The sequence below is a fragment of the Dipodomys spectabilis genome, unplaced genomic scaffold, assembly GCF_019054845.1.
Source record: "Dipodomys spectabilis isolate Male_0828 unplaced genomic scaffold, ASM1905484v1 ptg000095l, whole genome shotgun sequence".
Classification (NCBI taxonomy): Eukaryota; Metazoa; Chordata; class Mammalia; order Rodentia; family Heteromyidae; genus Dipodomys; species Dipodomys spectabilis.
Window position 1 is genome coordinate 45,189,666 of NW_024870772.1, and position 13,872 is coordinate 45,203,537.

Below are 13,872 nucleotides of genomic sequence, written 5' to 3' on the forward strand. Positions count from 1 at the left end.
AATTGGAGGAGAGAAAATGTTAGATTACTTGAGATAGTTTGAGAAAGAGGGGGAAAAAAGATTTTTTTCGATCTTAGTCCTCACTCTGAGGTGTTACCTGAGCTTTGATGTCCCTGTGTAATATTTTCCTGTCATGAATGTGCTTCAGTCCTAGGGAAATCTGCACGAACCAACCCAGGATCTATAGAGGAAACAGAAATCATCTTGCTAGTCACCAAAATGTCTTTATAAAAACATACAAAAAAGAAAGAAATGGTATGTGTTGTATGCATTTATCAGGATGAAGCTAATAGGTACACTTCATATTGTTTTTTTAAATATAATTTTATTGTTTATTAAGGTGTTATACAGAAGGGTTACAGTTTCATAAGTCAGGTAATGAGTACATTTCTTTTTGGATGATATCACTTCTTCCTTCACTTTCCTCCAGTTTCCCCTCCTGTCTCTGTTCACAAATTGCATAGTTCATTTTCCATACAGTGTCTACTGAATACCAAGACTGCATTTGTTCACCCTTCCTCCTTCGTTTCTGTGTCCCCACCCCCTAGCCTTTCTTCTAAGGACAAAAAGCAACAATAATAACAAGAAAACTCAAAAGCAAAAACAAATGACATCTCCTCAATCACTACTACCACCATTACCACCACCAACAAAAACCCATCTTTCCTTCATTTTATAGATAGAAAAATAGAGGTACAGAAAAGCAGTCTAAAATAGATATAAAAGAGGATTCACATGCAGAAAAAGACAGACTGAAACAAGGAATAGAGGAGGGCATTTATGACTTCTTTTTCTTGTTCCACTATTGGGATTTGAACTCAGGGCTTAGGCTCTGTCCTTTATTTTTTTCTGCTCAAGGACGGTGCTCTACCACTTGAGCCTCAGCTCTACATCCTGCTTTTTGAGACTAAGGGTATCAAGGACTTCTGCTGCCTGAGGTGGCTTCAAGCTATTATCCTCAGATCTTAGCCTCCTGAGTAGCTGGAATTACAAGCACAGGCACCAATGCCTTGCTTGATTTTCTTTATTCTTATTTAACATGTGGTTGCAAACATTCTGCTTGCCTACTATTCTTTCAGACCCTCATAACACTGGTGCCTTTAGATTTTCCTTCTCAAGGGATGGAGAATGCCAAGGACAGGAAAAGAAAAGAGAAAGAAGTTATGATTTAAACCAACAAATATTTAATGTTGGGATGGGGGATATAGGTCAATGACAGCACTTGCCTAGCCAGTACAAGGCCTTAAGTTCTATTCCCACGCTGAAAAAATTCAAAAGTTCATTTTGCTAGGGAATACCAACTTTATTTCTTTGTCATGATCTTATCTTATTTAACTATAAGCTTCTTTATTAAAATATGTTCTATCTTATGGAGATTTACTTAAACTACTCTAACATGCACGGTTTTTTGTCTGACAAACTATACAGAAAGAGGAAAATAATGGAAGAAACAGGCTATATTCCAGACATTAAGATTCAGTTGTCTTTTTACTTCTTTCTCAACAAAAGAAAATAGAATTCAAAAATTTTTCATAAAAAGCATTTTTTAATAAAATGTGGTAAAATAATAACTAGACAAGAGAAAGGAAGGTTTCTATAAATATGAGTAGAGTTTAATATAGAATGCAAATGAGCATAGAAAAAAATGCTTGATTAAATTCACAGAGGTTAGAGACAGTGGTTCTTTAATCATTCATACAATCAAAATATTCAGCTTTAACCCCAGAAGGAAATTATACAGGTATAATGCTCTTAACTGCAAAATAGAACAAAGATATATATGGCCTAAAAGAAAGAGGGTGGGTCTTTCCTGTGTGCTGCTTGGGGCAATCTGCTTACCCATCAATCACGAAGGCTCTAATTGGATTCCTCTCCACTTACACATACCTGTGTCCTTTACTGTACAACTCCCAAGAGGGCTCCAAAGAAGGATTGGTGTATGGAAGAAAAAATGTTTTGTGCACAGAAAAAAAAAAAAAGGGGGAAATGGAGATAATTATCCCCTCTCTAGCCTCTCCCCCACCCCCACCCAGCTTTTGTTTTGTTTTTGCAGTGCTAGGGATTGAATTAGTGCCTTTTACGTGTTTAGAATAAACACTCTGCCTGTTTTCACTGTACTTGATGTTGGTATAATTCAGGGAAGTGGACCCATTGTAACAATGAAAGGTGCAAGATGCTATGTCAAAAAACGAACTTCACAACTTTGGCTGGGGGATGGGAGGCAGGGGGCGGGGAGGGAGTGATGGGAGGGTAGAGATGGTAAGGGGAAACAAAGATTACCTTGCTCATGTAATTGTAACCCCTCTGCATGGTATTTTCATAATAAAAAAAAACCTTATTTATAATTAAAAAAAGAATAATATGGACAAAAATGGTTTAGTAAAAGTCATAAAACAATCCTGTACATTTCAAAGGAACAGAAAAATAGAATAAAACTCTGGACCACAAAAGCAAAAAAAAAAAAAAAAGAAAACACTCTGCCACCAAGCTACATTCCCAGCTCCTCTCTCCCTCTTAATAACCAATGAAACTGGGGTTTGGGAAGTAGCCTAATAGGAACAAACTTGCCTAACATGCTTAGAGCCTAAGCCTTACAAAAAGTTGAAAAAAAATGAATAATAAGAAACAGGAGGAAGAGAAAAGAAAGAGGAGAAAGAAGAAAAAGAGAAAGCACAATGCAACTGCTGAGTGTATTGGCACCTATAATCCCAGCACTCAAGAGGATGATGAAGGAAGGTCAAGAATTCAAGGCCAGTCTGGAGTACAGGGTGAGATCAGGCTTACCCTGTACCCATGAAATTTAAACAGCAGTGCTAAAAGAATGATCTATCCTCCTTAGCAAAGAAAGAAAAGAAAAGAGAAAAAGAAAGAAAGAGAAAGAAAGAAAGAGAAAGGAAGGAAGGAGAAAGAAAGAGGAAGAAAGAAATAAAGAAGAAAGAAAGAAAGAAAAAATGATTGATTTTTTTTTATTGTCAGTACTGGAGCTTGAACTAAGGGCCTGGGTACTGTCCCTTTGCCTTTTTTGCTTAAGGCTAGCACTCTACCACTTGAGCCACAGCACTACTTCAGGCCTTTTTGTTGGTTAATTAGAGATGAGAGTCTCATAGACTTTTCTGTCTGAACTGGCTTCCAAGCCCAATTCTCACATCTCAGCCTCCTGAGTAGCTATAAATATAGTTGTGAGCCACTGGCCCCAGAAGGAAGCTATTTTTAAACACAGTATAATGGTAAAACAAAAAAGAGTGAAGCTTTAAATTTGTCACATTTAAAATGGCCAAAGTTAGCTGGGTGCCTATGGCTCATGTCTGGGGGTATGGCTTTGAACCATCCCAGTGAGACTCTCAGTGAGACTGCTATCCCCACTACACTACAAAAAAGCTGTATAGAGCTGCGGCTCAAGTGGTAGAGTGCTAGCCTTGAGCACAAAAAGCTCAGGGACAGAGCCCAGGTCCTGAGTTCAAGGCCCAGAACCAGCACACACACACACACACACACACACACACACACAATTACCAAGGTTGACTAGGTGTCAGTAGCTCAAACTATAATCCTAGTTACCCAGAGGCTGAGACCCAAGGATCATGGTTCAAAGTCAGCACAGGTAGGAAGTCCATAAACTACCAAAAAAAAATCCAAATGTGAAGCTGTAGTTCAAATGGTAAGAGTGCTAGTCTTTAGCAAAATAAGCTCAGAGATAGCTCCCAGGCCTTGAGTTCAAGCCCCAGGATCAGCATTAAGTAAATAAATAAAATGGTGAAGGCACATCCACATTCACATCTTTTTCCCTAGATCTAAGCATCAATGTTAGATGCATCTAATAGCTTATCTTTTCTCAAGAAAACAGTCTCAAAGAGAGTTTCTATTTTAGCTCAATTACAAATATATTTCAGACTAAAAACTACTGGTCCAGTATTTTATGGCTTGAATTTCTCTACCGAAATCATGCTTCATATAGTCTCCTGCATATGATGTAAAAATTAATCATCAAATTATAGTGTTTTACCTGCTCTTCACTAAACAACACTCCACGCTGCCTGTGAATCCTTCTCATGAGATCTCCCCCATCGCAGTATTCCATCACAATGAACAGCCTACTGTGCTCTGGGAGAAAGAAAGGGCATCATTTGGTGCTAAAGGTATTCAGATGTGTATCAGTCACATGCCTCTCAAATTCTAGAAGGTGGGGAATATAACAGAAATATGCAATGTGGGACAGTTCAAAACACTGGTGTGATGGACTGGGTTTTAATTTTAGTTCACTATTTACTTTTTGTTGGTTTGTCTTGAACCTTTTTTTTTTATTGTAAAGATACTGTAAAGAGGGGTTACAGTTACATGAGTAATGAGTACATTTCCTTTCGAGCATTGTTACCCCTCCTTTTTGTCCTGTACTTTTGATCCTTCTATCTCAATCTCTTTTTGCATGTTGGGGATTACAGGCATGCATCTCCACATCCAGCTGCCTCTTACATCTCTTTCTCTCTCTCTCTCTCTCTCTCTTTCTCTCTCTCTCTCTCTCTCTCTCTTCTTTCTTTCCTTCCTCCCTCTCTCCCTCCTTCCCTCCCTCCCTCCCTCCCTCCTTCCTTCCTTCCTTCCTTCCTTCCTTCCTTCCTTCCTTCCTTCCTTCCTTCCTTCCTTCCTTCCTTCCTTCCTTCCTTCCTTCCTTTCTTCCTTTAAAATAACCAAGGATAAAAGAGCTGGAGATGTGGCTCAAAGTGTTAGAGCATCTACCCAGCAAGCGTGAGGCCCTATGGTCAATCCTCAATACTGTTAAAAATTAAAATGATTTTTTAAAATGTTAAGGATATACAAAACAACAAAGAAATACCTTATAAATATGTTAGAAACAACAGCAAGAAAAAAAAAAAACATTTGAGTCCTTATCTTGGGGTTCATTTTACCTAACATCAATTTATCTGACCTTTTCTGCTTGTCTCAGACATACACTAGTTATTACAAATAAGGGAAAGCATGGGACCTATGTTTCTTTAGGCCTGGCTTTCTTCACTTACTATAATTTTTTCCAAGTCTTTCCATTTCCTAACAAATGGGGCAATGTCATTCTTTCTGATGGAGGCATAGAATTCCATCGTGTATCTATACCACATTTTCTTGATCCATTCATCTACTGAGAGGCATCTGGGTTGGTTCCATATCTTAGCTATGGTAAATAATGCTGCAAGAAACATAGTTGTGCTGGTTGCTTTAGTGTGGTCTTGTTTGTGATCATTTGGGTAAATGCCCAAAAGTGGGATTGCTGAGTCATAGGGGAGCTCTATGTGGAGTCTTTTGAGGAACCTCCATACTACTCCCCATGGTATAACCCGTTTCTACTGTATTTGATGTTGGTATAATTTGTGGAGGGGAGAGGAAAAAACAAATTGTTTAAATAGGGATACAGTGGACCCATTGCAACAATGAGATGTATAAGACGTTATGTGGAAAACCAAACTTTACAACTTTGATGTGGGGGTTGGGGGGGTGGAGGGGCAGGGGGGACGGGAGATGGGAAGGAATGGGAAGGGGAAACAAAGGAGGAGGCAACAGTGCTCATGTAATTGTAACCCCTCTGTATGGTATTTTCACAATTAAAAAAAAGGAAAAAAAATTAAGGATTAATATAGTCCTAAGGAAGGTACAATCCACTGAGGAGACCCTCAGGTACTATAGGAAGTTCACTATGCTCTAGAGTGGTAAGAACAGGAAGGGTAAGTGAAGTCAGACCTGAGATCCAGAAGGGTTTGGGAGAGACACTTCCTAATATCCATAAGATCTAGAGATCGGATATTTTCAGGAATGCATTGCTGGTGCTATGTTCTTGTAGTTCAGCCATGCAATGCGGTGATAGCAATTTCAAAGCTACAGGTAACCTAATAAGGGAACTCTCCACTACTAGCCATTTACCTGGCCTTACAGTGCTCCTTCCCTCCCCTTTCCTTCCCTCCTCTCCCCTCTTCTTCTTCCTTTCCCCTTTCCTCTTCCCTCCTCCTCTCCTTATATCATTTTTTTTTTTTTTTTGGGGGTCTGGTCGTGGGGCCTGAACTCTGGGCCTGGGCGCTGTCCCTCAGCTCTTCAGCTCAAGGCTAGCGCTCTACCACTTGAGCCACAGCACCACTTCCGGCTTTTTTCTTTTTGCTTATGTGGTGCTGAGCAATCGAACCCAGGGCCTCATATATGCAAGACAAGTACTCTACCACTGAGCCACCTTCCCAGCCCTTTATTTTTCTTTCTTTCATTTTGTAATACTGGTGATTGAGCTCAGGGCCTATGCTTGCTAGGCAAGTACTCTACCATTCAATCCACAGCCTCAGTAATTTTGCTTTTATTTTGATTGTCAGATAGGGTCTTGCACTTTTGCTTAGACTTCCTTGGATCAAGATTCTCCTGCCTCCAACTTTCCATCAGCCACAGGCACAATACCCAGATTGTTTTTTTTATAACAGGTTCTCACTCACTTTTTGTTCAAGCTGACCAGGAACTATGAGCCTCCTGTTTCTGTCTCCTGAGTAACTGCTTAGAATGGTTTTTGGTGGAAGAAATGGAGTGAATCTGGATCAATCACCACTAAGCCATCTCAAAGAAACTATTCTAATATTAGCCAGCATTACCTGGCTCTAAAATAAGCATTTTTCCATTAGTCATTGCTAATGTCATACTTACTACAATTAGAATTATTTTAAAAAATCATTTGTGCTGTCAAAATTTCCATCTGTTTAAAGTAAGCACTGTAGGAGGGAGTGAAAGGCATGAAAAATAATTCTTGTCCTCAAAGTATTTCCAATCTCAGTGAGGGAAATAAAGAATACTTGTGGACACAATAGTATATTCTAAGTGTCACATAAATGAGAGGGTAGTAAGAGTTTAGGTGTACTCAGAGATAGGATAAAGGTTATCACATTAAGTATTCACTCTTAAAGAATGTATAATATTGGAAAATGCACAAGGGAAGAAGGGATAACTCTAGAAAAAGAAGTTAGACTAGTAGCTTCTGGACTTATAAAGCTTATGGATCAACTTAGGTTTGATAAAATGCATTAGCTTCCATTATTATCATCATTGTATAAAATTAAGGCATTTGAGGAATTAAAAAAAAAATCTGCTACTATTTCCCTCTAGCTCATTGTACACTACTCCACATTGACTTCAATTAGGGTTCTATGGAGGATCTGAAATCCCACTTTACTTAGTAGCTTGTTTCTGTTTTATGAATGCTGGCAAAAGAAATGAGACTCCTGGGTCCAGGGCAAAAGAGATTACTCCCCTTGACAAAAGAGAAGCCAGAGCTTCAAGTTAACACCTGTCTTTTGTGTCCCTGAAATCCCAGGGAGGCCACAACAGATGAACTCACCTGGAACTGGCCCATGGAGTGAGCCAAACCCTGAGCTGGGGGAAACAGCCATCTTTTTAGTGAGCAGTAGACATGCCTGCTTTTATGTCTTTGCGGGGATGTCAGCTCATCTTTCAAAGTCCATCACTGTAACTAGTTCTGAGAAATGCCCCAAGGAGACAATAGTCAAAGGCTTAGCATCCCCAACAAAAAACAAATAGATGCTCAATGTCCATACCAAATCTTCTGTCCCTCTTGGATGGTCCATTAACACATCAGGCTTTCTCTTACCTTATGCCTTCACAGTGGTTGTTCCTTAGCCTAGAAAATTTTTTGCAAGACATCAGCAGGAACCTCTTCCTCTTTCCTTCAACTCTTTGCTACACCTCCATCATAAAACATATCCTGGCCACCCTATTAAAAATTGCACCCCAAGTCTGCCTCACTACACTTTTTTTCTATGAGCTTGAACTTCAATTCCATGTGGCCGTGTGTACATGTGCAAATATGCACTGGTACCCAACTGACCTCAGGGCCTCTTTCACACTTTCACATAGCTTTTTTTTTTTTTGCTCATGGCTGGCACTCTACCACTAGAGCAATGCTTCCAGTCCAGCTGTTTTACTGGTTAATTGGAAACAGAGTCTCTCAGACTTCTGCCTGGGCTGGCTTTGCATCTCAATCGTCAAATCTCAGCTTTCTGAGTAGCTAGGATTATAGGCATGAACTACTTGTGCCTGCATCACTTACTTGCTTCAACATACTAAAATAATGTGCTTATTAATGTATGCTGTTTACATTTCTTTTCCATCCCTCTCCATTCTCCTCCACTCAAGACTGTAAACTCCACAGATGGAAAAGGAAGATTTCTAACACATGTGTAACTTTCTCCCATTATGTAAGGGCAGTATCCACAAACATGCTAGGATATCACTCTTCCTAATATTCATATTGAGTCAGAAAAAGAAAAGAAAAAAAAGATGTGGGCAGGTAGCTAGAGTAGAGGTCCCTGATGTGACATAGTGTCTTACTCATTAGGTGGCATAAGTCCCTCTGGCCGATAAGGAAGACACATCTGCCCACAAGCTTTAGTCAGCATGGGCTCAATGGCATGACCAGCTCCCTGATTGGTAAAGACCTTGCACAAAGGCTTGTGGGGGGGAGGAAATGGGGCGAGGAGAGTCTCTTGGGATCCTTCATTGCTGTGGAAGCTTTCCTTTCTATGAAAGCAAACTTCGATGTTCAATACTTGGCTCTCACCTTTCATTGCCAATGAATTTCATTCTTCAAATTCCTGAAGACAAAAGACCTCAAACTACGTTTGACTTGAATTTATGTCACTGTATTACATAGAAAAGGGATTTTGCTGATGTCATTAAAGTTACTAATCAGCTGATTTGGGATAAGCCAAAAAGATTCTCCAGGTGGGCCTAACCCAATCAATCACATGAGACATTTAAATCTGGGACAAGAGGTTAGAGACAGAGGAAGTAAAATATTCCCGATTCTAGTAAGGGAGCCATATGACAGGCCTAGAAATTCACTTTTCTGGACAGAGACACTTTCTAGTTAACAGTTAGCAAGAAAGTGAGGACCTAAATCCTATAATTTCAAGTGAAAGAATTCTGTCATCAATGTAAGTAAGCTGGGAAGAAGACTGTACCATAGCAATTAAGATAGCCTGGTTTCGAGACCATACTAAAGCTACTAGTACACCTGTTTATCGTAGCATTATTCACCATAGCTAAGATATGGAACCAAACCAGATGCCCTTCAGTAGATGAATGGATCAAGAAAATGTGACACACACACACACACACACACACACACACACACACACACACACACACACACACACACACACACAATGGAATTCTTTGCTTCCATCAGAAAGAATGACTTCGCCCCATTTGTTCGGAAATGGACAGACTTGGGGGAAAAAATCATATTAAGTGAAATAAGCCAGACTCAAAGAAATATAGGTCCTATGGTTTCCCTTATTTGCAATAATTAGTACATGTCTAGGATAATCTTATCCGATGACCAGAAAAGCTCAAAAGCTATGTACATATGACCATATAAGATGATGTTAAGTGAAATAAACCACAAGATATGGACACATGAGTTTTTCTTTGTTGATTTTTTAATGTACTATGTTATTTTTTCTTTGTTTCTTTTGTATGTTCTTCCTCCTATGGTATATCCCTGTTGTCACTGTATTTGATTTTGGTACCTTGTATCTTGTATATACATTTATCTAATTTGGGGAGGGGAAGGGGAATAACAAAATGCTGAAACAAGGACACAAGATGATCTATTGCAACAATGATACTCACAAGACACTATGCTGGAAATGAACCTTACAACTTTGGGGGAGAGTGGGGGAGGTAGAGGAGGGAAGGAATAGTGGGAGAAAACCAAAGGAAGGGGTAACAATGCCCAACAAAAAATATACTCATTACTGATGTAACTGTAACCTCTCTGTACAGCATCTTTTTTTTTCTGTGGTTTTTTTTTTTTTTTTATTTTTGTCCGGGTCGTGGGGCCTGAACTCTGGGCCTGGGCACTGTCCCTCAGCTCTTCAGCTCAAGACTAGCGCTCTACCACTTGAGCCACAGCACCACTTCTGGCTTTTTTCTTTTTGCTTATGTGGTACTGAGGAATTGAACCCAGGGCCTCAGGCATGCAAGGCAAGCACTCTACCACTGAGCCAACTTCCCAGCCCTCTGTACAGCATCTTTACAAGAAAATAGACTTTAAAAAAAAGATAAAAAAGATAGCCTGGTTTCAACTATGAGAGATAGCAGAGAAGTCAGCTAAGCTGATGCCAGACTTTAGACTGATGGTCTATAGAAATTAGGAGATCAAACTGGGAAATTGTACAGGGATTGTTTCTGGTTTTGAACAGAACTCCAAAATCTAGAATATACTTAGTAGATAAGAGATAGTTAATAAATATTTATTGATGGAATTAAAATGGAATTCACTTAGCCTTAAGGAAATATCACTATATCCTCCTTTTTTCCTATGTTGCTTCAATCTCATTTTTAAAAAAAAACCCTCATATTTTCATAACCATACATCAGAGCTATGGTTCTTGTGATCAGAGATGGGCTGTTTCAGTCAACAAAGCTGTATTGTTCTCAGTCAGGTGCATCTAAGAGCATGAGGCTTTTGGAAAAGCCTGTGTATCAAGTACCAACAATCTGATAAACAAACTCAAACTCACCACAATAGCTATTTTTCCTAAACTCAAGAGAGCTCTACTTAATAACAACAGCAAAGAATTGTCATTGAAAAGTTAAACGTGGGGCTAAGAAGGTAGCTCAGTTGTAGAGTGCTTGCCTCGCATGCATGAGGCCCTGGATTTGATCCTCAGAACCACATAAGCAGAAAAAGTCGGAAGTGGTGCTGTGGTTCAAGTGGTAGAGTGTTAGCCCTGAGCTGAAGAGCTCAGGCCCAGAGTTCAGGTCCCACGACCAACAAAAAAAAAAAAAAAGAAAAGAAAGAAAAGTTAAACTTATACCATTTTTACACTAAAAAAATGACTTTAGTTGTATAACAGGACTGAGTGTGCTCAAAAGTCCATCTTGCATGGCATAATGACACACTTCAAGGTATTGAAGTAGCCCAGTCCGTCCACTCACTTAGGAAATAGAGCAGCGAGGTACTACCTACTGAGGATCACTTTGCTGTCTGCATTGCTTTCTTTTTTTTTTTTTTGGGTCCGGTTGTGGGGCCTGAACTCTGGGCCTGGGCGCTGTCCCTCAGCTCTTCAGCTCAAGGCTAGCGCTCTACCACTTGAGTCACAGCGCCACTTCCGGCTTTTTTCTTTTTGCTTATGTGGTGCTGAGGAATCGAACCCAGGGCCTCATGCATGCAAGGCAAGCGCTCTACCACTGAGCCACCTTCCCAGCCCCTGCTGTCTGCATTTCTTATGTGTGGGATGCAAAGCATCATACCCAGGGCCTCTCATATACTAGATCAGTGTTCTTTCACTGAGCCGCAGCCTCAGCCCCCAAGGAAGACAAATGTCAAACAAATCTATCATTATATATAACCTTATGTAAATATGCATTTATATATTTATTATCAGTCATGTATAAATAGATGTTCCTAAGTAGGAAAGTGTTGAAGAAGTTAGTTTGAATTGTGAGTTCAGGAAAGGCCTGAGAATGAGTGGGATTTAGCTAGAAAATAATACCCCCCAAAATAAATGAGGAAAGGAAAGTCTTATGACATTGTTAGGAAGTCAATGGGAGTGAAGGGGCACTCTATTAAGTTAGTTGCCTTTTGACTTGTTCAAAAGTTGTGCCCCTGAAATCCCATGGAGGCCACAACAGATAAACTCACATGGAACTGGCCCATGAAGTGAGCCAAACCCTGAGCTGGGGGAAACAATCACCTTTTTAATGAGCAGTAGACATGCTTGCTTTCTGTCTTTGAGGGGATGTCAGCTCATCTTTCAAAGTCTATCACTGTAAATATTCCTGAGAAATGGCCCAAGGAGACAATAGTGAAGGGCTCACTGCTCTGCTCACTGGCAGACTGAAATTTTGAATATGTATATATATATATATATATTTTTTTTTTTTTCTTTTTGGGGGGTCCAGTCATGGGGCCTGAACTCTGGGCCTGGGCACTGTCCCTCAGCTCTTCAGCTCAAAGCTAGCGCTCTACCACTTAAGCCACAGTGCCACTTCTGGCTTTTTTTCTTTTTGCTTATGTGATGCTGAGGAATCGAACCAACGGCCTCATGTATGCAAGGCAAGCACTCTACCACTGAGCCACCTTCCCAGACCCAATTTTGAATATTTTTTTCCACTACTATATTCCTAGTACCTAGGATTATGTCTGAGAAATCAGTCAATAAATATGTGAATGAGGAGTCTCTGCCTTTGCTTGGTTGTTCTCTGTCTCTCTCTTCATCTTCCCTCCTTTTCCCTTTAGGATGGATGGATGGAGAATAGCTGCATTCAGATGTGCAGAGGAGGAGACTTACCCAAAGTTCTTCCCCTCTGTTTTGGCAGTTTGTGTGGTTGTGCATTGACTATTTGCTGTCCCTATATATAAGACGATTATTCAGTCCTACCTGTTGCTACCTGTAGAGTCTCATGTAAAAAGAATATGTACCCCCTCCCATACACACACCCTACTGAAGCAGAGTGTCCTGGGATGTCTTCCTCCTCTTTCACAAAACAGCATGCTCTGTATGTGGGTTGTTCCTTCTGCCTGAACTCCAGACTTCAGATCCCAGTCTGCTGACAGCTAGCTTATGATAGGACTGGGAAATAGATATGCATTGTTGTAGATCACTGACACTTGGAAGTTACTACTACTTCAAATATAATACACTAATTATTGACTATTTGAGTGAAAATTAAGGAGAAGAGGAAGAACTTAATAGATAAAAGCTGTCCAGAAAAACTCACTAGATGTGACTCGCTCCTGTAATCCTAGCTGCTCAAAAGGCTGAGATCTAAGGATTTTAGTTCAAAGCCAGCCTGGGCAGGAAAGTTCATGAGACTCTTAACTTCAATTAACCAACAAAAAGCTGGAATTGGAGCTGAGGCTTAAGGTGTAGAGCACTAACTTTGGGCAAAAAATGCTCAGAGAGAGCACCCATGCTTTAAGTTCAAACCCCAGGTCTGGAACAAAAACAAAACATAACAAAAAAGCTTGAAGATAAAGACATCATCTCAGATTATTATTAAAATAACTTGGGAAAATTGAGCACATTTCCAAAAATTAATTTATATACAACTCTCAGGAACTCTCATATTTATCAGTATGTCTGTACTCTATTGGAATACTTGGGCAATGTTGGAAAATCTAACCTTGAAATGAGCTGAAGAAGGTGACTATGTTGGGATGTTTCATCTTGGCCAGAAGACTCACTTCTTTTGTTGAAGCTTCTCTTTCTTGCGTGGGCATCTGAATTATATTAAGACATAGTGAAGTTTGGTAAGATTAACTTGCTTTCAGGACTCTACTACCTGTTCACTCCTGACTGAAATTTCCCAAGATATCACTGTGTTCAATGTCACTTATAAAACTGATCTCTCAAAGGGAGGAAATGACAACACTTTATGTAAGACATGAACATCCAAAGACTTTGGTATGGGGGTAGGGTGAGCACTGGAACCAATACCCCATAAAGACTTCAGGATGACTGTAGATCAACATTCTGTGACTTGGGCTGTATGTGTGTGTGTGTGTGAGCACATGCATACATGTGCCACTAGTTTTCTACCACTTGAGCCACAACACTCCTTACAGCTATTTGGTGGCTGATTGGTGATGAGTCTCAGACTTTCGATCTGTGATCCTTAGGTCTCCAATATTTTTTAAGTTTTTTTTAAAATAAATCAAAAGCCAGATAAATATTAACAGGAATATTAACAAGAATTTGAACTTAACTTTTACCTTTGCAAAGTTGATCTCTTTTATGACACAGTCCGTGCTGTTGGATTTCTCCTTAGCTAAGTATGCTTTTCCAAAGGCACCTTCCCCAATGACCTTAATCAGATCAAATTTGTCCATGA

At 39.8% G+C, this 13,872-nt stretch overlaps 1 protein-coding gene across 1 annotated transcript in view; it reads right to left on the minus strand.

Moving 5' to 3' along the window:
• The window catches only part of Nek5 (NIMA related kinase 5), a 46,808-nt gene extending 32,936 nt beyond the window's left edge, over window positions 1–13,872 (minus strand). Inside the window, exons 1-4 of the mRNA XM_042685504.1 lie at window positions 13,754–13,872; window positions 13,165–13,261; window positions 4,004–4,101; window positions 98–181 (exon numbers count right to left, since the gene is read on the minus strand). Of these exons, the coding sequence (XP_042541438.1) occupies window positions 98–181; window positions 4,004–4,101; window positions 13,165–13,261; window positions 13,754–13,870 (396 nt within the window). The 5' untranslated portion in view covers window positions 13,871–13,872. The remainder of the gene's footprint in view (window positions 1–97; window positions 182–4,003; window positions 4,102–13,164; window positions 13,262–13,753) is intronic.